This window comes from Osmia lignaria, chromosome 13, assembly GCF_051020975.1.
Source record: "Osmia lignaria lignaria isolate PbOS001 chromosome 13, iyOsmLign1, whole genome shotgun sequence".
NCBI lineage: Eukaryota > Metazoa > Arthropoda > Insecta > Hymenoptera > Megachilidae > Osmia > Osmia lignaria.
In genome coordinates, this window is record NC_135044.1 from 7,764,637 (window position 1) to 7,787,002 (window position 22,366).

General features: G+C 33.2%; 7 protein-coding genes across 19 annotated transcripts in view; 3 read left to right on the top strand and 4 right to left on the bottom strand.

Annotated features, from left to right (window-relative positions):
• Positions 1–1,342: 1,342 nt before the first annotated feature.
• MED19 (mediator complex subunit 19) lies at positions 1,343–3,737 on the top strand. 3 transcript variants are annotated; one of them, XM_076691927.1, is made up of 5 exons: positions 1,343–1,434; positions 2,075–2,305; positions 2,378–2,534; positions 2,605–2,704; positions 2,783–3,737. In XM_076691927.1, the coding sequence occupies exons 2-5, from the start codon at positions 2,119–2,121 to the stop codon at positions 3,065–3,067; spliced, it is 729 nt and encodes a 242-aa protein (XP_076548042.1). In that variant the 5' UTR covers positions 1,343–1,434; positions 2,075–2,118; the 3' UTR covers positions 3,068–3,737. The 3 variants fall into 3 exon arrangements, with proteins under 3 accessions (XP_076548042.1, XP_076548041.1, XP_034176689.1); XM_076691926.1 differs by having other exon boundaries at positions 1,362–1,485; XM_034320798.2 differs by having other exon boundaries at positions 1,377–1,498.
• A 229-nt stretch (positions 3,738–3,966) lies between these two features.
• LOC117602576 (RNA-binding protein cabeza) lies at positions 3,967–9,015 on the top strand. 8 transcript variants are annotated; one of them, XM_034320778.2, is made up of 9 exons: positions 3,967–4,120; positions 4,651–4,675; positions 4,829–5,004; positions 5,075–5,141; positions 6,221–6,252; positions 7,530–7,663; positions 7,750–8,099; positions 8,180–8,449; positions 8,531–9,015. In XM_034320778.2, exons 1-9 carry the CDS (start codon positions 4,108–4,110, stop codon positions 8,568–8,570), a joined length of 1,107 nt encoding a protein of 368 aa, XP_034176669.2. In that variant the 5' UTR covers positions 3,967–4,107; the 3' UTR covers positions 8,571–9,015. The 8 variants fall into 8 exon arrangements, with proteins under 8 accessions (XP_034176669.2, XP_034176670.2, XP_034176665.2 ...); XM_034320779.2 differs by having other exon boundaries at positions 4,832–5,004; XM_034320774.2 differs by having other exon boundaries at positions 4,651–5,004.
• On the bottom strand, positions 8,906–10,933 carry BI-1 (Bax Inhibitor-1). Its single transcript, XM_034320799.2, has 4 exons — positions 10,688–10,933; positions 9,792–10,093; positions 9,331–9,656; positions 8,906–9,260 (listed from the first exon to the last, which is right to left on the bottom strand). The coding sequence occupies exons 1-4, from the start codon at positions 10,732–10,734 to the stop codon at positions 9,225–9,227; spliced, it is 711 nt and encodes a 236-aa protein (XP_034176690.1). The 5' UTR covers positions 10,735–10,933; the 3' UTR covers positions 8,906–9,224.
• A 302-nt stretch (positions 10,934–11,235) lies between these two features.
• LOC117602575 (uncharacterized) lies at positions 11,236–14,376 on the top strand. The gene is made up of 7 exons (XM_034320773.2): positions 11,236–11,681; positions 11,762–11,993; positions 12,068–12,165; positions 12,223–12,414; positions 12,505–12,834; positions 12,904–13,172; positions 13,255–14,376. The coding sequence occupies exons 1-7, from the start codon at positions 11,448–11,450 to the stop codon at positions 13,445–13,447; spliced, it is 1,548 nt and encodes a 515-aa protein (XP_034176664.1). The 5' UTR covers positions 11,236–11,447; the 3' UTR covers positions 13,448–14,376.
• On the bottom strand, positions 12,977–17,650 carry LOC117602570 (unconventional myosin-XIX). Of its 4 annotated transcripts, XM_034320764.2 has the most exons (14): positions 17,457–17,649; positions 17,324–17,393; positions 16,980–17,215; positions 16,845–16,914; positions 16,585–16,757; positions 16,239–16,503; positions 15,911–16,174; positions 15,611–15,846; positions 15,371–15,547; positions 15,085–15,293; positions 14,659–15,008; positions 14,264–14,599; positions 13,961–14,196; positions 12,977–13,894 (listed from the first exon to the last, which is right to left on the bottom strand). In XM_034320764.2, the coding sequence occupies exons 1-14, from the start codon at positions 17,472–17,474 to the stop codon at positions 13,799–13,801; spliced, it is 2,736 nt and encodes a 911-aa protein (XP_034176655.2). In that variant the 5' UTR covers positions 17,475–17,649; the 3' UTR covers positions 12,977–13,798. The 4 variants fall into 4 exon arrangements, with proteins under 4 accessions (XP_034176655.2, XP_034176653.2, XP_076548036.1 ...); XM_034320762.2 differs by having other exon boundaries at positions 15,611–15,837; positions 16,585–16,914; positions 17,457–17,650; XM_076691921.1 differs by having other exon boundaries at positions 16,585–16,914.
• Positions 17,651–17,702: 52 nt separating this feature from the next.
• LOC117602572 (transducin beta-like protein 2) overlaps positions 17,703–22,366 on the bottom strand; it is a 38,552-nt gene continuing 33,888 nt past the window's right edge. Inside the window, exons 3-7 of the mRNA XM_076691923.1 lie at positions 18,916–19,139; positions 18,655–18,841; positions 18,389–18,574; positions 18,123–18,305; positions 17,703–18,061 (exon numbers count right to left, since the gene is read on the bottom strand). Of these exons, the coding sequence (XP_076548038.1) occupies positions 17,838–18,061; positions 18,123–18,305; positions 18,389–18,574; positions 18,655–18,841; positions 18,916–19,139 (1,004 nt within the window). The 3' untranslated portion in view covers positions 17,703–17,837. The remainder of the gene's footprint in view (positions 18,062–18,122; positions 18,306–18,388; positions 18,575–18,654; positions 18,842–18,915; positions 19,140–22,366) is intronic.
• Positions 19,385–21,676, bottom strand: mRNA-cap (RNA guanylyltransferase and 5'-phosphatase mRNA capping enzyme). The gene is made up of 3 exons (XM_076691924.1): positions 20,440–21,676; positions 20,239–20,371; positions 19,385–20,162 (listed from the first exon to the last, which is right to left on the bottom strand). Exons 1-3 carry the CDS (start codon positions 21,354–21,356, stop codon positions 19,431–19,433), a joined length of 1,782 nt encoding a protein of 593 aa, XP_076548039.1. The 5' UTR covers positions 21,357–21,676; the 3' UTR covers positions 19,385–19,430.

A 22,366-nucleotide genomic window follows, 5' to 3' on the forward strand; every position in this document is an offset into this window, starting at 1 on the left:
TACCGACATATCTTCCTGGGGTGCCAAGGACCCCAAAGCACCGACGACACTCTTTGCTTACCGACACTACGGCATTCGGGGTACCTGAGACCCCGAGGTACCGATAACACTGCATACCGATAGTTTGCCACAGGGGTATCAGGGACCCCAAGCAACTAGCGAAATATAAGAACGAAAAACGAACAAATCGTGAAACTCACTTGTTCGGAATAGTGATGGGTTTGACCGGATCTAGCGAAATATAAGAACGAAAAACGAACAAATCGTGAAACTTACTTGTTCGGAATAGTGATGGGTTTGACCGGATCTAGCGAAATATAAGAACGAAAAACGAACAAATCGTGAAACTCACTTGTTCGGAATAGTGATGGGTTTGACCGGATCTAGCGAAATATAAGAACGAAAAATGAACAAATCGTGAAACTCACTTGTTCTGAATAGTTATGGGTTTGACCGGATCTACCGAAATATAAGACCGAAAAACGAACAAATCGTGAAACTCTCTTGTTCGGGATAGTGGTGGGTACGACCGGATCTAGCGAAATATAAGACCTAAAACCGAACAAATCGTGAAACTCACTTGTTCGGATCCTGATATTATCCAGGGGTGTTAGGGACCCCGTTGCGTTGATGACGCCCTCTGCGTACCGACCTAATATCATATTGTGGTCTTAAGGACCCCCAAGCGCCAATGACTACCTTTCCATATGAATAATATAGCATCCGGGGTTCCAAAGACCCCGAAGCACCAGTTAGTATCTCTGCATACCGACATAATATCATCTTGGGGTGTCAGGAACCCCGAAGCACGGATGACACTCTTTGCTTATCGACACTAGGGCATTCGGGGTATCTGAGACCCCGAGGTACCGGTGACGCTGCATACCGATATTAATCCACCGGGATGTAAGGGACCCCAAAGCAAATAGCATAATATAAGACCTAAAAACGAACAAATCGTGAAACTCAATTGTTCGTGGTAGTGATGGGTACGACCAGATCTGTAGCGCATGCGCACTACAATTATTTATTATAAAACAAACTTGTAAATAATTAAGAAATTATTCACTCACAAATAATGAGAATGATATATTTGTAAATCACAAATGATTTCCAATCAATTACAGTTATCAGTTATTACAAAATCTGTTTATTATAAAGAATTACTAAAATGTTTCGGCTCACATTATGATTACAATAGAATTGCTAATTACAAAAGATGTAATTGTCACAATCGTACGATTTACAAACGAAATACACTAAGAAAAATTAAAAATAATCATATTTTATTATTCCTTCCGGCTAGCTTCATGTAGGTGCCGCAGGCAGCTACCGTTGTTGGCGACATCAACGCTTCAAGTGGACTGGGAGACAAACTAAGATCCGCATCTAATTCAGAAGAGTAGAGTTTGGTGGGCCTGGTTGATATGCATTGTAAGCGTAAACGAGGAAAGCATAGAAATTTTTGTATTCAGTAGTGTTTTGGTAAGAAATGAATGTAAGGAAAAAGATTTTTATTGGTTAGTGGGAATACCTGAAGAAATAATGGATTTAAATGAATTAACACATAAGTTTATACATAATATTTATATCATGTATTTATTTAAAGAAACACTATAACCATGTAAAATTGTAATTGACTGTTGGTTTAAAAACTAATATTCTTTGAGAAATATCACTGGTGACAGCAACTGTTTCATTTTCCGTGAACTGTACCCTGCAGTTCAAACTAAATGAATGATAAAACAATCAGTTAATATGTCAATTAATTCATGGAAGAGTAAATTATAATCAGAAACAAATTACACAACCTTATGATATATGTCCTATAAAAGTTGAATTGACAAATTTATCAGACATTTCTCACATATTGTGGATTTACCATGCAGTTTAACAAATGTTGTATTCCCATTGTTATTGTGTTGCATGGTATGTGCATATGATAATATGAAGGTTATGCATTGACTGTGCATTTTATCATAGCACCAAATTGTGCTTGGATGTATTAGTATAGTGTGAACATATATCGATTGGGCAAAGCAAGCTTAGAAGCATTATTTGTGCTCTTTGTTAGAGCCTATTCATTATAGTGAAGGTGCCATGAAGTAAAATCAAAGGATGATGATGGGCGATCAGTTTCGTAGCAAAGTGGAGCAGTATTCACCAAAATCATCACCCAGGGGTGCACGTTCTCCTGTTGTTTCACGTCAGGATTCAACAGGAACACTGAAAACGACCATTTCCCTGGGTAAAAACCCATCTATCGTTCACAGTGGACCATTTTACTTAATGAAGGAACCCCCTGGTAATATTTCATTCGTATTTTAATGAATCCTCTGAAATATATGTATAATAAATCTTACTACAAATTTTATAGGAGAGAGCGAACTAACAGGGGCAACTAACTTAATGGCCTATTATGGCCTAGAACATTCTTATAGTAAATTTAGTGGAAAAAAACTTAAAGAACAACTTTCTTCATTTTTACCTAACTTACCTGGAATTATAGATAGACCTGGTCATGTGGATAATAGGTATGTTGATAATCTCTTATTTATCGTGTTTAAAATATTTTATTATTACTGTTATACCTGTATTTTTCAGTTCGTTAAGATCTGTGATCGAGAAACCTCCAATAGGTGGAAAGGAATTGTTACCTTTGACCAGCGTTCAATTGGCTGGTTTTCGTTTACATCCTGGGCCTGTAAGCAAACAAATCTTATATTAGAAAAATGTATGCATTAAAATAGATGGCATAAATTAAAATTGATTATTTTTACAGCTACCAGAACAGTATCGCTATGTTAATCAGGCTCCGCAAAGGAAACACAAAAATAAACATAAAAAGCATAAACACAAACCAGGAGAAGTACCTACTGGTCAAGAAGCAACATCAACGGACATTGGTGGTTCGGATACTCATGAGAAGAAGCATAAGAAACAAAAAAGACACGACGAAGAAAAAGAAGCTAGGAAAAAACGTAAGAAAGAGAAAAAGAGGAAAAAACAGAAACATAGTCCTGAACATACCGGAGGATTAACACCCTCTCAACATTCCAATTCGTGATCTTCAATTTCTCCATTTCTGTTTATATGTAACTTTTAATCTGGCATCAGAATTTTTATAGCCGCAATTAAGTTTTCCTTTTTCCTAACACTAATGTATGTACAGATGACCGTTATAATTACGCAAACCATGTTTTTTATTGTCTTTATTTTCACAGATATACCATTCGTACTTTTCGGTTTTATCATTGTTTGAAAATGTAAAGTTTTTCTGATAGAAGCTGTACACTATTAATATATACCATGTAATAATGTATTTATATTTCGTGTGTATCCATACAAATCTAATACGCGTTAATGGATTTTGTGAACCATCGGGAAGTAATTTTTTATAAATAAGTAACTGATCTTATTTGCTTAATTGCTAATTTTGTATTGAAATATCATAAATTAATAGGTAAGGTGTGAAAAGGTTTAATACCTTAACGAGTTATTAGGAGTTAGGCAGAGATTATTAAAATGAACATAATTATGTTACTGTCGGTGTAAATATTATATATCAAAGACAGCAACAAAAAACAAATATCACTGCATAAAGAATCATTTGTAACTCTCATGAATATTTTGTTAATTAAAATGCAGTGAAGTTTGTTTAAGACCAAAACCAAAATCATGGATTGTACTGAAAACTTAAAATAAGTGTAGTATTATGATACAAGAATAATAAAAACATAAAATTTAACAGTTTTAATTTTTGTCCTGTTATGTGTTCCTAATAAAATTCAGAATACCTGCTTCCGCCATATTGTAATTTTTCCAAAAGGACTTGTAATTATAAAAATTCACGATTTCGTGCTGACGGTTTGAATTAAAATTCCTGCGTATTACTACCTTAATCAATTGAAGGTATAAAATTGACGGTACTCGCAGCGCCATCTAAAAAATAAGACTTCCGTTCTTCGTGGTCGATATCCGGCAAGGAATCAACGCGTTCAACCATTGAACTGGAATCGTTCAGATTCGTCGTTGGAAAGTCGCACCATTCCCGCCATTACGTGCTTTTTCTACCGTGTAGCAATTTGATTACCGGAGGAAGGCACGATGACGGACAGCCGTAAGTAAAAAACACTTGAAATTTTTACGTTAAAAAATATGATACATTTTCTAATAATAGAAAATTGATTTTTATCATGCATAATGAACATTTCTTAATAAGAAGTTTCTTAGGTAATAAATATATACTATCGAGCTTCAAGTATTGCCACGTTTATAGCTTTTCTCTGCTTGCAATTAATTTCTAATTAATTATTTTATATTGTTCCCTTGAGAAATGACAGGTAAGTGTTAAATAAAATTTCATCAAGATTGATATATACTAAAATTGTAACAGTGTTCTCCGCTTCTATGGCACACACCGCGTAAACTTATTGATCAGTATTTCAAGTATCTCGTCCTATTTAATTTTTTTTTCACTTAATTTTGTATAAATTGATTTTTACATTTTGCTTTAATTTTTTATCTTCTATGCAATACTACATTATTACACATGTTATTCTGTCGTTTTTCTAAATGTAATATAGATTAGAACGTATTATAAAAGTTGTCAATTAAGGTTTAACAATATGTTTTTCTTAACTGTTTTAGAGTATTCAAATTACCAACAGCATGGGTACAATCAGTACAGCCAACCACCACCTTCTGGTGGTCAGGATACTTCGTATCCACCGCCTTCTACTGGTGGTGGTGGCAGTTACAATCAATATAGTCAACCACCACCAAACAGTGGAAGCAATTATGGAAGTTACAACAGTTACAATTCCAGCAGTGGCCCAGACTACAATCAATCACAAAATCAAAACAATTACAACCCAAACAGTTATGGTGGTGGAGGCAGTTCGGGAAGTAATAGCGGAGGTGGCGGTTATAGTGGAACCTATGGGCACGGAGGTGGAAGCAGTGGAAGCTATCGTAATAGCTCCAGTGGAGGCTATGGTGGAGGTATATTAAATACTTTTAAGTAATCTATGGAAAAGTATAGCCTTGCTAAAGCAAGCTTTTACGTATTCAGGCCAAGGAGGTGGTGGTAGATACGGAGATCGTGGGGGATACAGTGACCGCTCTGGTGGTGGATATAAGTAAGTTCATTTCTTATATTATTTACATATACATACATGATGAAGCGAAAATATTATAAGGCTAATGAAAAAAAAAAAAAAAAAGTAAAACTTCAGTCATACAATGACATTATTAATCAGTGAAGAGGTAAATATGTTTATTGAAGTAATCATGGTATGAAATGAAATTCTTGACAGTTCTGAAAACTCTTGTTGTCTGTTTCCAAATGGTTTCATGCCCATTGGGTGTTAATATGTTTAAAGTGTGCCTACAGGTTTAACACACAGGTATAACTGGTAAAGGTAAAAACAGGTTGTATACGACAAATGACGCAAAATGGTTATAACGTGTGGTATATATTCTGATTTTACATTATTACAACATGTAATAATACTATGCGCATACGTAAAGGTTTCATATTAATCATACCTGTAAAGCGGTTTATACTGCCACTGGGGCCACTGTTGTCTTAATACCACTTAGGGTTATTGAAATCGACTAGACAATTAAAAGACGTTTCAAATTTTTTATTCTGCTTATCTATGTGTGATCGAGCAATAATATTAAGTTGAATTTTCGTTGAATATATTGGTACTATTTTGTTATATTTTACCTCTTTTTTGATGTAGGATATTATTGTACCAACATGGTCATTCTTCTGGTATAATTAATTATTTTTTTATCATGATGGATAATCTGCTCTGCCACTTATTAAATTTTTCGGACATCAAATATAAGTACAACTGATCTGAACAGAATAAAGTTTCATATAGGATTTTCTTGATCAATTTATATCTTAGTAGTTGTGCGAAGAGCATCGCATGGCTCTTATACTTTTGGTAGTACCGCTACAAAGGTACTATGTATTGTGTATATATATATGTATGTACGTAGGTAATTTCTGCATGCTGGACGCGACAGACTAACATGACGATACAAATGACTGATTTAGTATTAAGTAATATTGTGACTACAGACATTTAGACAGTAGGTACATCAAGAAGAGAGGTGGCGAGCAGCATTTGATTCGCCATGCATCGATCGATCGATCAGTCTGTCCATGAGTCAACTCATTGGTATATCTGCTTCTGTGTTTTAGCAGTGGCGGTGGCCGTGGTGGTTATAACAAAGGTAAATGCACCAGACTGTCTGTACTAGTCTGGTGCTATTCAAGCTTTCACTCTAATATTTAAAATCTAAATACTCGGTTACTTGTATTATATGAAAGGGCTGCTATGTAACATTGTTAGGGGTATTTTTTTTTTTTCTTTGATAACTAATATTCAACCAGAAAAGTATGGTGTAATTTACAAAAGAAAGAAAATGTTATCGCAGCTCTGTAGAAGCTGCTTTAATCACCAATTGCTTTTTCAATCGGTATAAGTAAAGTTTGTTTCTATTTGTTATAAAATTTATATTGAAAACAAGTAATGTTGTCTTTTAGTTTTCAAACGTATCAAGTTTATTATTCAAATAATTAACGTTCTATGAACGTTAAGTCTAATTTTGTATATATAAAACAAAACAGGAAGCTTTATAAAAAGGTATATATTGTAGCATAAAGGTTCAGTTGTTTTTTACCCACGTGAATTGAAGTATAAAAGGCAGCTGGTGAACAAAGTACATATATCCCTGATCGTTAATAAGGTTTCCCCGAAAGTACAATATAGGGAAATGGTAAGAATCAAAAATAATATCGCAGCCCTTTTGTATGTTAAGCTGCAACCTTGTGTTCTCTACATACTGTTATACGCTACTAAGAATATTAGGCCAATGAGTACTAATACTTTTGTTAATGCACGGGTCAAAGAGAGAAAAAAAAAAAAGAATTATCTTTAAATAAATAATTTTATACGATAAAGGTACGATAATAGAAATGTCACGAATTCAACAAATTACAAAAATTTGAAGTAATATTAAGGAAAGGTATCACTTTTTATTAGGTGAAATAAAATTCATGTATTCAGGGAAACTAAAGCTAATGTCACGATAATTTGATGTTTCTAAACATACATGAATTAAAAGATTCTTATTGTGTACCACAAAAGAAATTATTTTAAAATGTATTTGGGAAGTGGTCATTGAAACAGTATTAGTAATTACTTCAGGACAAAAAGGGAGCAAAGTGTTTGCTCAGTATAGTATTTAAGTTTAATTATAATGTCAAAATTATTTTAAACATAAAATAAATACGACGGGGAAATAAAAGATTCCAAGTTTCAAAAAGTTTCCAAGATTTGATTCTTCTTTAAAAACATATGTTATTTAGTTGTCTTTTAACCCAATATAAATTTTCCACTTGTTAGCTTAGACTTGAGTAGGTTTAGGGACAGTAGATTTTGCAAGTATTATTCCTACGTCAAGGAATGCCATTCTGGCCAGATGTATTAATTCTTATTACATTACAGGGGGCTACGGTGACCGTGGCGGTGGCAACGATGGAATGGTTACGCAAGAGGATACTATTTTTGTATCTGGTATGGATCCTTCAATTTCGGAAGAAGAAATTTGTCAACACTTTGGAGCTATTGGTATAATCAAAGTAAGTTTACTTAATACAATTTGAAAAGAAAAACAGAAAGATTCTACCAGCGTCTTTTCTAATTCCAAATATTTCTAAATGTCTAGCATGACAAACGAACCGGAAAACCTAAAGTGTGGATGTACAAAGACAAGAACACCGGTAAATCAAAGGGTGAAGCCACCGTGACTTACGACGATCAGAACGCTGCACGTTCTGCGATCGACTGGTTCGACGGCAAAGAATTTAAAGGACGTACTATAAAAGTACAAATTGCTCAACACAAGAGTAACTGGCAAGGTAGCCGTAGCGGTGGAAGTCGTGGAGGCGGTGGAGGAGGAGGAGGTCGAGGTCGAGGTGGTTTTGGAAGCCGTGGAGGTGGTGGTGACAGAGACGATCATCATCGTGGTAGTGGTGATGACCGACGCGATGGAGGAGGTCGTGGAGGAGACTGGAGGTACTATCTTATTCTTTAAAATTAAATGTGTTTTATATAAACGGTAAACAGTTTTTCATACGCCTTTAATGTTTACCTAGGTGTCCCAATCCAGAATGCGGTAACACGAACTTTGCTTGGAGAGATCAGTGTAATCTCTGCAAAAGTCTAAAACCGGAAGGTGCTGGTGGTGGCGGCGGCGGAGGTGGTGGTGGTGGACGAGGAAATCGCGGTGGTGATCGAGGTGGCCGTGGTGGTTTCAGAAGCGACAGAGGCGGTCGTGGCGGTGACAGGGGCGGCCGAGGAAGTTTTCGTGGCGGTGATAGGGGAGGAAGAGGAGGTCGGGGTGGTCCAATGAGAGGCGGCGGCGGGTTAGTTTATATATCTTTTCCTTTATCTGTACATTCCAAAATATGTTTCTTTAGATTTTTATTACTTGCATCTTTTTTCAGCCGTGGAGATAGAGACAGGGATCGTCAGCGTCCGTATTAAATGTATTCAAAGGTGATTGATTAATCACTTATTGACGTATTGTACACATTTTGTACACAATCTCAACGTATGTACATTTTCGCAACACATTCGTGTGTTACATTTCATTATCATCGATTTGTTTTCTCATACATCTTTTATATTCACCTAAATCGATGCGTGACGTGTAATTTTTGTGTTTTATATACACATGTAAATGATGATCATACGTGTAAAGTTACATTTTAATAAATAAGATTTCAGTCCTTTAATTCCAAATCTTGTGTTGTTTTTTTTAAATTTTATTTCAGTCGTTCAAATGAAAATACTTCCGTTCGATTTAAAAACGCCCTAAACGCTGGGAAATTTTGTTTATTGAAAGATAAAAATATAGTACAATAAATTTTTCTCTATGTATGTATACATGTATATAAATCTAGTAGGTAATAGATAATTGAAAAAAGAAGTGACATCTAAGTAATTCAAAATAAATACAGTGCGTTCTTATGATCAACGCACATCTAAAAATTTCTTGATAATTGATAAGCTGTGTTATTTAAATTCATTGTATCATAGTAAATATATATGTCTTACATATGATTAGATTAGATGAAGACCTCTAGCTCATGGATTTACTTGAATGGTATGATACTTTACAATCTCCTTTACTCTCGCTTAATTCTTGCGTTTACGCTGTTCTTTTGATATTTCCTGTAACAAATTAAGTAAATAATAAACAAAATCTAAAAATATACTACTATACACTGGTGTATTTTCTTACCTTCTGTGTAAGGATTATAAGAAGGTGACGGAAAATACTAATGAAATCTATGAAAAGATCAAATGAATGCAGAATAAAATCTTTGCTGCCCATGTGGTATTTTTCAATGATCAATTGCGTGTCATAAATGACAAAACCACACATCAAGAATAATCCAATATATAAATGGGCTTGGTAAAACAAAGACCAACGGAGGAAGAGATTGAGAATTGAAAACAGAACCATAATATTTAGTAAGCTAATTAGAGTACCGCCAAGGTACAGCCAACGACCTCGTTCAGCCAAAAGAGAAGAAATACTGAATGATACAAACACAACGGTCGTTCCTGAAAAATTAATGATACAAGAAGTTAGTTGATGCTCATACATTAAACATATTGTGCAACACATTTCATAATGTGACATCACAATATGTAACAATATTTAATGGTTAAATAAACAGAAATGATTTATTAACTTACCTATAAGCGCAGTTATTACAATACTTGGATTAATACTTATGACCAAATGAAGTAAAGGACCCAATCCAAGCCCAGATAAAAATGCAAATCCCAGAAGATAGCTGAGCCGCAATTTTTGATTTTTTCCATTATCTGGTGTGCTAATTAAAGCAAAAAGAAGACCAAAAGTACCAAGAGTGGTTAATAAATTAGCCTCCAGGAGCTCTGTGTATAAATGAATATAAGCTCCTGCAGCAGCTGATAATGTTGATAAGGACAGACAACCGTAGACATTTTTTAAGTGTTGTCTAACCGGTGATTCCCTGCAACAATAAAAATTTGTTACATTTTCATTATTTCACTATTCTTGCATTCATCAGAAGAATCATACATTGAAATCATATAAATAATCAAGATACTGAAAAAATATAAAAATATGCGGAAATTATGAAAAGACAAAGAACGTTTAGAATAATCAATTATGATTTTACAAATGTCAAAACTCTTGATTACACTCGATTCGGAACACGTCATAAGAAACTATGCTCGTAAATGAAAGTTTCATTGCATGAAATATTCAGATTAATGAAGTTCTGGAATCTACGTTTACGCTCGAAGGTCGTATTACATTCTAATAACGTAGATAAGGAAAAACGCATATCATGATAAGTAATTTTGTTTAATCGCATGTAAAAAAGAAACCATTTATCATTTTTATAAAATAAGACATTCCTGTAACGGCTTCGATGTTACATCACCACGAATCATCACGTATCAGTAACAAGGACGTAAATAAAAATAATAAACTACCAATGATTTGGGTCAGGATAAGATGAAAATAATGTATTTATGTTTAACGACGGAATTGTCATTTTAAGAAAAAAATGTTATATCGTCGTTCATAGAAATATACTTACAATCTGTTCGTGAAGGAATTTACAAAATTATTCAACACCGCCGCCATAATTACGCTGCTTAATTTCACAAATCGCACTGTAATTAACACAATTCGTCTACCAATGTTGTTTTCGTCTTGCGTGAAACGAGAATAATCATGAACCTTTGAAGTAGCTCGCCTTTCCGTGGACACGTCAGTGATATTTCTGTGCGTAAATTTCGTCGACACTTCCGATTGGTCGACGTGCCTCTTGAAATTTTACGGAACGTCAGCTTTCACGTAACAATGACAGAAGATGAGCTTCTTTATGAAACAGACGAAGACAGGGAAAAACTTTGTTTGATAACACTGACATCTGTAGAATGAAATCATAATCACCAGCGTCTTTCATGAAATTACTAGGAGGATAAGTTATTTATTTATATCGACACAAACGATTTCTTTTTGACAATAAAAATTTAATAAAACATACCTGTTTACGTTTCTTTACCTTTCCACATAATATTTTGTAATATTGAAACTTTTATTATGCAGCGTAATCGAGAAATTATAATGCACGAATAAAATTTATGTTACGGCAGCCATATTGTTTTCAAAACATAAACGAAAAGCAATGTTCTGTGCAATTTTTTTACTCCTATAAAAACATATATGAGCAATTAATTTAAAGGAAATAAAGTTCATACTGAAAAGAATGCGATAAAAGATTGTTTATCGATTAATGAAAACCTTGGTACCAAATAATTTATACGTTGTTATCGTGAAGAAAATAAGTGATCATGAAAGAAATGTTAACTAATCAAACTAGTTCAGGATATAGCAATTCCTATGTTAATAATAATGGAGATACCAATAGCAATAATACAGCTGACAGTAATGCAAGGAAATATGCTGTGCTAAGCACAGAATGGGTATCTGCAATTGGGGAAGAGCTAGGAATGCATCCTTTGCCAGATTCTTTATTGCGAAGACTTGCAGAGGATGCTTCATATCGTCTTAGAGAAGTTCTACATGTACATATGATTATTGTTACATTTATAGTAGTTAGAATTTCTATAATTCATAAAATACAATATTTCAAATCAATTTTCAGAAATGTGTAACAAGGCTGAAACACAGCAAGAGGAAACGTTTAATGTCTACAGATGTAAATGCTGTCATTACTAATCTGTGTGATGTAGATCCAGTATTAGGTGCACCAGAATCAATGCCAGAATATCATACAGAAGCAAAGGTTTTTGTTCCTAATGAACGTATTGTTAATTTAGTACAAAAAATAAACGAGCCACTTAATATATCACAGAGCAATGTACCTTTTATTCAAGGTATACCCATGTCAGTTTAATCACCTACAAAACTTCATTATTTACTTATCATTATTAATACGTTTTTCTTGTAGAATCAGAAATATGCGATGTAAGACTCACAGAAGCACGTAATAATTATGCAAAGAAAGCATTGAAAACTTTATTCAATGGATCTCAAAAAACTTTTCAGGTATGTCTACCCAATCGATCTATGTAACATTTATTTGATATGAACATGTGTTCATAGGTTTTAATTAATGATTGTGCTACCAATGCATATTTGGGTGGTGAAGGAGTTATAGATAAATTAATGTCAATTGCTAGGTCCATGGTAATTTCGAATAATGCACAGTATACAAGAGTATCTACAAGAACTTGTCAACTTATCATTGCTATTGCAAGCAACAGTGAAGCTGTCTACCCCTATCATTTAACTTCGGTAATGTTCTGCAGTAAGATTGTGCAAATTTTATTGATCATTTCTATGGAGAAAGCGAGATTTCAGAATTTCAAATACTGTTGATTATAGGTGGACAAATTGACTGAATTGCTGTTAGAATTACTTCTTGGACAAAGTTTTATAAATTCAAATCTTGAAACGCTTTTTAAAGAATGCGCATTAAAACTAATGCTTCGGTGGCCGTTTGTCGCTGATAAATATATTCCAACATTAGAGAATGTGCTTTTAAAAGAAGAAAAAGAAAATACAGATGGAAGTAAAAAAAAGGCAATGGCTATGGAATTAATAGCAAGCATACAGCCATTAATATTTTTCCAACACGAACCAGAATCTCCACTTTCTGTTCATATTGTTTTAAACTTTGCCCCACCTGGTTCTGCTCTTTGGCAAAAGATAGCCGTGAGTGACTTTCATATTATACTTTCTACTAATATTTCTTTTTATTAATAATACATACTTTAATTCCAGCTTTCTGTCTGTGCCCTTCTGAAATCACAAGCACATATCTTAGACATTGAAGTTTTTATGGAACATTATGGAGATTCTTTATTACCTTATCTACCTATTCCTTATAAAAGTACAATGAACGAACATAAAAAACCGACTCCCCTCCCTATTATTATTAAAAGTAAGATAAAGTATGTAAACGTTAGACCTGTAACAAGCAGCCGACTGATATGGGATCGGCAAACAGCATTTCCCGATTCCACTTTACGAGGTCCCAGGCGAGAAATAAGGTATGAAAGTAAACAAGTATGATTTTTATTTTATCACAGATAAGTGTATCTTATACCAGTACTTTCTGTGATTTCATTTTAGATTCGCATTTGCTGGCGGACGACCTGTACCTTCGAGTAATTTAAAGCGAGTTAGTTTAAGAGCAAATTATCAAATTTTAAGAAGCGATCTACAAGCAACCCTTGCACTGGTCGCATCGCGAAGAATACTAATGCTTAAAGATAAAAAGAAAAGGACCTTCGATACATACAATCTACTGTACGGTTATTTATAAATTTGTATCACGGAACAAATTTTTAAGGATGCTCATCTCGGTATATAATGTAAACATTTTTTTTACCTTTCAGACGATTTTTATGAAAACAAAATTTTTTAAAATAACTTCGTCTTATTTCAAAACACATATAAATATATTAATTTTAATATTTCCTCGTTAAAGCGAGAAAACAGTACTCCGTATTCGTATAGTATGTATTTATCCTTTGTTATTTAAGATCCTACTCCCAGCAGCACGTTTGTTTAATAGCGTCCGCTGTAAGTATAATAAGAAATGTTTATTAAAGCAATAATAAGAAAAAGCCTGACACAGCGACTAACTTCAGCAGAACAATTAATTCAAACTCTATTAAAGACAGTCTTGTAATCCTTGTGGTAGTTCGTGATATGGTACTACATGCGAATTAATCAAACACGTAGCACGTGTATGAACCTTTACCGGCATCTACAACAAATATTGTTTTATGTTCATTGTTATTGTACAATAATATTGAAATTTTAAAATGCTTACTTTGGCTAGTCGTCGTCGACTCAAAATCCTATTTTTATAAAAAAATACAGAGGATCCTATTTCTATGATGCGAACTGTATCAGAATTCATGAAATACTTTTGTTTGTAGGTATTTACAATACATTCTCTATTTGTTACAGGAAAGTCTAATGCTGTATGTTCATTGTGTTCCCTTAATGAATTGTTATTGTTGTCGTTACAATTAATATCGGTATTGCTACTACACCTGTAAAAGGCTGAAATTTAAAAAAAATTAATCACGTAAATTATTTTCAGTGTGTATATCCTTAAATTGATACTTACGATCTATGGTAATAATATCGTGTAATTTTTCCAAAGTACATGATTCGTTCTTTGATTCTTTTGTTGTGGAAGTTTCATCTAGATTTTCTGTTGTATTTTTAGTATTGTCTTCTGGTTCATTTATTGTTACATCATTCAGATGATCTATTAAGTCATCACTGTCAGGTGAAACTGAATTAGAAATAAACACATCATCATCTTCAGAATTACTTGATTTGTTCAATTCTTGATCAAGCATAAATTTAACAGATGTAATTTCTTTATTCACTTCATATTCATCTTGTACTTGATCGCTGATTGTCAAATACTTTGAAATAACGGGTACGTTTTTGTGTCCTGTAAAAGGAATAGTTAATTAGAAAAGTATAAGTAAATGAAGCTGAAATGATACTTACTATGCTTTAACCAGAACATTTGTATTTTATTAGCGCACTTTATACGGTAATTTCTTCTGTAGAATTCCAATTTGAGAAAGACAGGCTCTGTTAAAAATATCAATTGTTTTCCAAAATGAACTAGAGCGTGTAATTTTCTTTTAGGCACAATCGACTCCAAAATCATTTCACATTTATTAGGATTCATAGTTTCTGTTGGTCTTTTAGAATATCGTTGACAGAAGTTTTGATAACACAGACGAACAGGATATTTACATTTAGCCAGTGGCAACGTATCAAAAACACCAATAGAAGCCAATTGCTTTCGAAAATCTTTTCGGTCCCATTCATTAGCATTAGCTGTTAATCGACTGTAAAAGTATTGTTAAATATAAAATTGTGCTGACTTACACGTACTTTCTATAATCATATAAAAATATACTCTACTTGGGCTTAACGCATCGCACATAATGCAAATCACATTTGCTTAGTTTTTTAATAAGCGTGTCTATATTATATTTCAATTTAGCAAGCATAGTTCTCTTCCTAGTAGACGTTTTTGCGGTATGTGAATATTGTTCCTCTTCAATATTGATCAATGAACGAAGGAACTTATTTGTACTTACGTCAAAGATCATAGATATTTCGTTTGGAACCTGCAAAGAAAAATATATTAGTAAATTATGTTAGAACTAGATTATAGTATTTAATACCTTATCAATGTATTTAATACCTTATCAGTGTTTTTAGATAACAAATCATCAATGGAATATGACACAGGACCTGAATAATGTTCTACAATAAAATTCCCTTCTTTTCCATCTAAAAACTTATTTTGTTCATTATGTAAATTTGAGCATGCTAGTTGTATTATTTTAGATATGCTAGTTGGTACAGGAGATTGACAAGCCTATGATATAAAAAAATATTGAAATCAATTGTTACAAAATTGAATCCAAATTTTGTTACATACATCATTTAAAGTTAAGAATAATCCCTCTTCAATAACATATAGACGTTCTTTATATAAATTAATAGTATGCAGGGGATTAGTTTCTTTAATAAAACCTTCCTCTTCCAAATCTTTACGACTTTTTTCCAAATAGGTTTCAATGAAATATTGCTGTATCTTCTCGTTAGTGTAATTGACACATAATTGTTCTATACCATTTTTATTGAAAGATTCGAAACCAAATATATCTAATACACCTAAAATACATAAGTATATAAACAAGTTTAATAGATTTATAATAAAGAATTAAATTTAACATACCAAGCCACTGAAAGAATTCATGTTTTACGCATAAAGCGTCATTTGTATGATTCAAGACCCAGTGAAAAAGAAGATCGTACATGTGTCTAATTATGCTATGCAGTCTATTGCGACATGCATCGACGGTAACGAGATGCCGATGATATGTGGTATGTTTCCGCCATGTACTTTGTGGATTTATTAGAATGGTAGTGAGTAGTTCTGTCACCGTTTCCTCGGTTAAAGTGCTCAAAGTACATGTACTTTTTAAAGCTTCCATGGACTCTGGAAATGGAGTTCTATGAAATCCTTCGTTACTCTTTTATGTATCCAATAATTATTTACATACTTTTGTTATTAGTATCAATGATACAACTATCACCATTTTCAACAAATTTAATATTTCCCATATGAAGCAACAAGGCAAGAACTTGAAAAATATTTTTCTTTTGATCAGGTTTGAAACCTAATACATCCAACGCCTTTAAAGTATCTTGAAAACTTTCTTGAAAATAATTCCTTTTATTGTAATTTATAACACTCAGTATATCATAACATTCATCCTTAGATAAATTAAAAGATTCAAGTTCACCACATGACATTCCAAATATCATCTGAAATATATTTTTTAAGTCTTCTAATAGATACCATTTTTGTATACAAAAAGAAAATAAAATAAAAGATAAAATTCCAACCTGATAAAAAATTTGAAAATTATTTGAACCTCTTGTTACCCTACTTCTCTCCAAAAGAAATGAATTGATTGTTGCACCAGAAATGGTGTCACCTTTATAATGAAGGCATACAAGCTGTCCATGTCTTGAACTTACTTCATTCCTTTCAGTGCATGCAGTTGTAAAAGCAGATACTAAACGACAAGCATCCATGATTCTCAACACAATATTATGCGTATAATCTCCTTTAAAAGACAGTACTTCATTTTTGTTAATCTTACTAAGAAATTCTAAACACTTGCAGGCATTGAATGTCTTTCCTGTTCCAGTTGCACCGCTTATAATGATTACCTTAATTCATAATGTAATAATAAGTTAAGAAAAAAAGTTTCCTTATGCATATTGAATTTTTTTACCTGAGAATTTTGCCCCAGTTCTCGAGTAAGGCTGTAATGTGCCCTACCGGCGACAGTGTATATATGAGGTTCTGCCCCATAAGCAGCTTCAGATGAATTAAGATCCTTATCAAATTCTGAGAAATTGTACAGATGTGATGTTGATACTTCATCATTAGGATTTATTGTCAGAAGTAGTGAACCAACCCATGTGTAGATTTGACCACGTTGTAGTCTTTCCAAAAGGAAATCTATAACTGATAAAAAAAAAAAAAAATTTATATAGTATGATTCTTAAATATAATTTAAGTGTAATTAAAGGTAATTGAAACAAGGTATCTACAAAGTAATAAGTGCATACATACTAATTTCTTCATTTTCTGGTAAAGCCCCTAAATCATTTATCAAATCCCACCCAAACATTGAAGTCGATTGCTGAAATTGATACAATATTCAAGAACGTGTAATACAAATAATCTTTGATATTAATTTACAAACCTCTATTTCTTTAGTCATATCCCGTCACGTTGCACAACTGTCATCGAAATGAAACGAAGTAATGTTGTCAAACACAAATATTTACATGCTCAAGGTCAGAAAATTCACGTAGATGTTTTGACCGCATTTTTCGAAACACAAATATCTTTTCGGTGAACTAATGTAGCGATTTTTTACTATAAAAGCAATGAAGTTAGATATACAAAATCTATCTTTCAATCTGTTTTTTAAACAAACGAATTCGTATGAACTTCTTTATTCAAGATTATAAAAGTATGTTACAATCTTATTTTTATGCGAGGAAAATGTTATTTCAAGTTGTATTTTAATATTTGTAAACGAAATCATAGAGGTATTATAAAGAACATCAAAATTATTCCATTAAGGACACTTTTCTCCCATTGCCTGTAAAAATTTTCTATTATCTTCGATAAGTTTCTCCAGTCGTTCCTTAGTTGCTGACGTTTGTCTCTGTGTTAGCTTGCGTTTTGCGGATTCAATCGCCACTCGATAACCAGTGATATTACGGAAAACTTTTATATGTCTATCGCCAGCAACCAAGATGTATTCTCCCACAGCATCGAAAGTTAGGCACATAATGGGACCTATAATATAAATACAATTATAATACAAACTTGTAAGATAGACTAAAGAAAAAAAAAATACCTTGAAAAATATCTTCTATAGTATTGTCTAACAAGCCAGTAATTGTAGAATAAAAACTTAACGAGGATCCATGAGCTATTGCCAACACTTCAGTATTTGGAGATAGTGCAATATTAGCTGATGCTGTATTTTCCCATAATCCAATTTGAAGTATGCGCGGATCTTCTCCTTTCTTAAACTCAACTAAAAAAATCCAAGTCGAACATTAAAATAAAATTTAATAGGCTACTCTTATTTTATAAGAAACGGATTTTCTAATTTATCACCTTTTGTATTATACAAACGGAAAGTTCCATCTTTTGAGATAGTAGCCATTTGACTGCTATCAGCACTAAATGTAAAATCGAGTATTCCAGACGTATGTCCGCCGAGATCGAAAGCCTTGCTCACTTGTGTAAATTCTCCGGCCTTACTGAATACCGCTTCCCATACGTTTAGGTCTGGAACAAATCCTACGTAAGAAAGTTTAGTATGATTAAAGTAACTGTTATTATATCTTATGATTAGTTAAATACAAAAGATTATTACCAACCAGAAGTGCCAATAAAACGTCCACAAGGTGATATACGTGCTCGATACGTAGATCCAAGATGCAATTCTACAGTTGCAAGAACCTGACCTTTAAGGTCCCATAATACAAGATCATTTGCTTTGCTGCATGTAATAATGTACTTTCCTGTAAATGCAATATCCATTCCAACAACATCTTCGGTATGATGCTAAAATATTAATAACAATAAGTATGAAATTTATATGTTAAGAAGGTAATAAGGGAGAAAAATGAAATACGTACTTCAGGAAATTCTAGAGCTTTTGTTGCAGAAGCCAAGGTACCATCTGGTTTCTTTGCAATTTTATAGACTTCAATAGCGTTTGCCATGGCTTTATGTATGATAAAAGCTTTCCCATCAGGAGACCAACGTATTAATGTTGCATGATCAAATTCTATATTAATCCGCAGCGATCGCTTTTCCTTCACCGTAAGTTCTTTTGTACACCACAATAAAACAGTCCTATCTGAAAAAAAAAAAAAAAAAAAAAATCAGAAAAATAATGATTCACAATTATATTGTCTTTTTACTTATAAAATTGAATACTTGGAATAATTATTATAAGAAGGGAACTTTGTAAAGGTACCTAGAATGGTAAAAAAGAATGCACGAGTTATTATAAAACTTCTTTATTGAATGAACAGTTTAAATTCTCTTATGATTTTACATCAGTGAAACTACTTTGATAAGGTACAGTAACCTAGGTACAAGTAGTTCATACTTTAAAATCATTTAACATGTCACGATAAATATACCCTTAGTTACTCCTACGTTTACTCCTTGGTGGTGGCATAAGATCAGAATCATCTTGTACGAATCTATGTCTTTTAATATAATCTAAGAGCCGTTCAGTCGTTATTGGTTTTCTGATACTTCTGCATACAGCATCAGCCGTATTTGCAGAATTAGGAAACGATTTATCTGTTCTTTCGCGCATAAAAGTCCACTGACCATTGTCAATTTTACATTCTATAATTGCATTATTTAAATCCTTTATTTGTTTTGTGACTTTCATTTTACTGTATGGCACATTTAATCCACCTACATAAAGAAGTCCGACTTTTTTTGGAAGGATACCCTCACCAGATTCTGTAACTATTTTTAATTTAAAATCAACGGAATTAAGCGATAAAGGTTTCCATTTTAGAACCTCTGGAGAAGGTCCTGTACAATATGGTTCTTTAGCAGGTTGAAAGATTAAACCATCGGGTTCGTGGCCAAGCTGTTTAGCAAATTTATCGCTTAACAAAGTATCAGCCTGTGTCACGTCCCAGAAGTGCTTTGATCGTATTGAAAACGGTTCCGTTTCCTTTCGTATTCTCCCTTCTTTCAGAGCTTTATGCCTACCACCCATAATATTTTGTTGGATAGTATAAAAACGATCAGGGTGGAATGGTAATGAACTCACATCTTCCCCATCATACAGGATCACATCATAAGCTAAATATCTTGGATACTCTTTACCATCTGCCTTGTCAATTACCATTTCCTAAAAGAATACCATTATGAAGTCTTGTTACGCAATTTCAACCGAATATGTAAATTTCTCAGTAACAGGTACTTACACCATCTAACAGTGTATCCCTAAGAGTTCTATGACTCTTTGGATGTGGAAATGTCATTCTACTAACTTGAAATACGCTATTATCTCTATCTATAAAATAAACTTCTCCATCCCCTTGTATCAACATCATATACCTGAGCAAATAGAATAAACAATATGTTTTAAACTTGTTTTCATTAATTTAAATCCATTTTCATCTAACCTTGTTCCATCTGCCTTCCATGATACCATGTATGGTTTTTCATGTAATAATCTAATGTTATTTTCATCCATTGAAACTGGTTGGGAACCTGGAAATCCGGTTGATTCCCATTTGCACATATCTTGAACACGTTTTTGTATTCCACGTAATTTTCTTTCATCTAAAACGGGAGTTACGCCGGGAACACCAGCCATGAATACTGGATTTTTATTATTATGTTCACGCTTTCTTCTTTTATTAGGTACATCTTTATTGCAACTATTATCTTTTGTACTAGGGCCTTCATCAGAATCTTGTACATTGGAATCATCATATTCTAAACACCAGGCTGGTCTAGCTGGAGGATCAGGAGCATCTTCCACATCATCGTATCGTTTATATAATTCTTGAATATAATCTGCTTTATATATTCCTGGTGGTCTTGCAGTAGCAAACTCTACTAAGCCAGCATCTACGCTAGTACCATCATTTTCTACCAAGTAACTAATTATGAGGAAACCAGTTCTATTGAAACCATGCGTACAATGAATGCCAATAATTTCCAGTGGGTTATACGATATGAAATTTTTGCAAACTTGGACAAAAGTCTTTGTTTGTTCTTCCGAAGGAGTTTCGCCGTGTCCTCTGCATTGTAGTTTCAAATATTTACACCCATACGCCTCCAAGCTCTTTTTGTCATAAAATCTTGTAGTATTTGTAAGATCAATCCATAGACCTAATTTTAGCCTTTGACTTTTTAACGACGCAAATAGCATATCCACTGTAAAACGACATTCTTCTGGCACTTGGCTATCAAATGCAGACGACAGTGGGGTTTTAAACGCAAGAAATTTATTTTGAATTAATTTGATCGCTTTTCGTGGACAGTGGAGCCATCGCGGTGGAATGGGACCCCTGCTTTCGTTCCAATTTGACATCTTCCTGAATTCTTGTTTTCGAAGATTAACGAATCTTCTATTACATTAGTAAATTTTCATAAAATAGACATCATTAGCGATTAAAGATATCTTTAAAGAAACATAAAGAACGTATAACCTATATCTTTGTGAGAATTTATGGTTATTTCCTCTTCCAACATAAAAAACAAGCTTTCTTTCATTTGTAATTGCTGTTATTGATTCAATAAAGTACTTGTCCCATGAAATCAACAACGAAATGCACAAACTTCACATTTATATCCACGCTGGTGCAACAAAACAGCTGTTGCTAGCGTCTACTGATCGCCATTACGTACTTTCACGATTTCGACTTTCAGCAAGCTTCTCGATACATCGACTACTCGATTCGATACTCGATGCGATAGATTTGATTTTCAAAAATTTGAATTTTCAGATACTTGCGTTTCGACATATCATTTATTGAATGAATTTATTATATTTTGCGTCAACAAATACTAAACTGTTCGCGAAATTAAATATCATATTATTAATCCTTGAATCTATGACCTTAATTATAAAAATAATTCGTGCCTGTATTGACTTAAATCATCTAAAATATTTTGAAATATAAGTAAGGAAGCGAAGAGAAATCACGTTTGTAGAAAAGGAATGATTTGTCCTTGATGCTCCACGTATCACTGACTCCATGGTCAAATAATTTCTTGCACATTAGTCTTGTACGAAGTAACGTCCTTTAAATGACGTCAACGAAAAGTAGGTTATTTATAAAATGTTGACCTTCAAATTAAATTTTTCAGCGATTGTACCTTTTTTATCAGAGATTTTGAAAAAACTTATGAAAAACGTAAATAGTACATCGATACACAGATCGGGTATCGCTTTCTCGAAGAACTAAAATATAATTGCTGCAGATTGTACAAATGGAAAAGCAGAGCTCGGTTTAGCACTGGTCGGAGAAAGCGTGACTGGGGTGAACGAGAGTAGCACATTGCAATAAAACGATACCCAACGTTAATATACGAGTTGCT

Bases quoted from the DNA above. Each gene is read 5' to 3' on its own strand.
- mRNA-cap (XM_076691924.1), bottom strand. From the start codon at position 21,356: ATGTCAAATTGGAACGAAAGCAGGGGTCCCATTCCACCGCGATGGCTC. The intron at 20,372-20,439 runs GTTAGATGAAAA...CTATTTGCTCAG, and splicing joins TGGAAGGCAGATGGAACAAG to GTATATGATGTTGATACAAG. The intron at 20,163-20,238 runs GTAAGTACCTGT...GTATTCTTTTAG, and splicing joins GGGATACACTGTTAGATGGT to GAAATGGTAATTGACAAGGC.
- BI-1 (XM_034320799.2), bottom strand. From the start codon at position 10,734: ATGGCGGCGGTGTTGAATAATTTTGTAAATTCCTTCACGAACAGATT. The intron at 10,094-10,687 runs GTAAGTATATTT...TTATTGTTGCAG, and splicing joins AATTCCTTCACGAACAGATT to GGAATCACCGGTTAGACAAC. The intron at 9,657-9,791 runs GTAAGTTAATAA...TTAATTTTTCAG, and splicing joins TGTAATAACTGCGCTTATAG to GAACGACCGTTGTGTTTGTA.
- LOC117602570 (XM_076691921.1), bottom strand. The intron at 16,175-16,238 runs GTATGTAAATAA...CTCCATTTCCAG, and splicing joins CATTGATACTAATAACAAAA to AGTCCATGGAAGCTTTAAAA. The intron at 15,847-15,910 runs GTATGTTAAATT...TATGTATTTTAG, and splicing joins TGAATTCTTTCAGTGGCTTG to GTGTATTAGATATATTTGGT.
- LOC117602575 (XM_034320773.2), top strand. From the start codon at position 11,448: ATGAAAGAAATGTTAACTAATCAAACTAGTTCAGGATATAGCAATTCC. The intron at 12,166-12,222 runs GTATGTCTACCC...ATGTGTTCATAG, and splicing joins GATCTCAAAAAACTTTTCAG to GTTTTAATTAATGATTGTGC. The intron at 13,173-13,254 runs GTATGAAAGTAA...ATTTCATTTTAG, and splicing joins GGTCCCAGGCGAGAAATAAG to ATTCGCATTTGCTGGCGGAC.
- MED19 (XM_076691927.1), top strand. From the start codon at position 2,119: ATGATGATGGGCGATCAGTTTCGTAGCAAAGTGGAGCAGTATTCACCA. The intron at 2,306-2,377 runs GTAATATTTCAT...CAAATTTTATAG, and splicing joins CTTAATGAAGGAACCCCCTG to GAGAGAGCGAACTAACAGGG. The intron at 2,535-2,604 runs GTATGTTGATAA...TGTATTTTTCAG, and splicing joins CCTGGTCATGTGGATAATAG to TTCGTTAAGATCTGTGATCG.
- LOC117602576 (XM_034320774.2), top strand. The intron at 5,005-5,074 runs GTATATTAAATA...TTACGTATTCAG, and splicing joins CAGTGGAGGCTATGGTGGAG to GCCAAGGAGGTGGTGGTAGA. The intron at 8,450-8,530 runs GTTAGTTTATAT...ATCTTTTTTCAG, and splicing joins CCAATGAGAGGCGGCGGCGG to CCGTGGAGATAGAGACAGGG.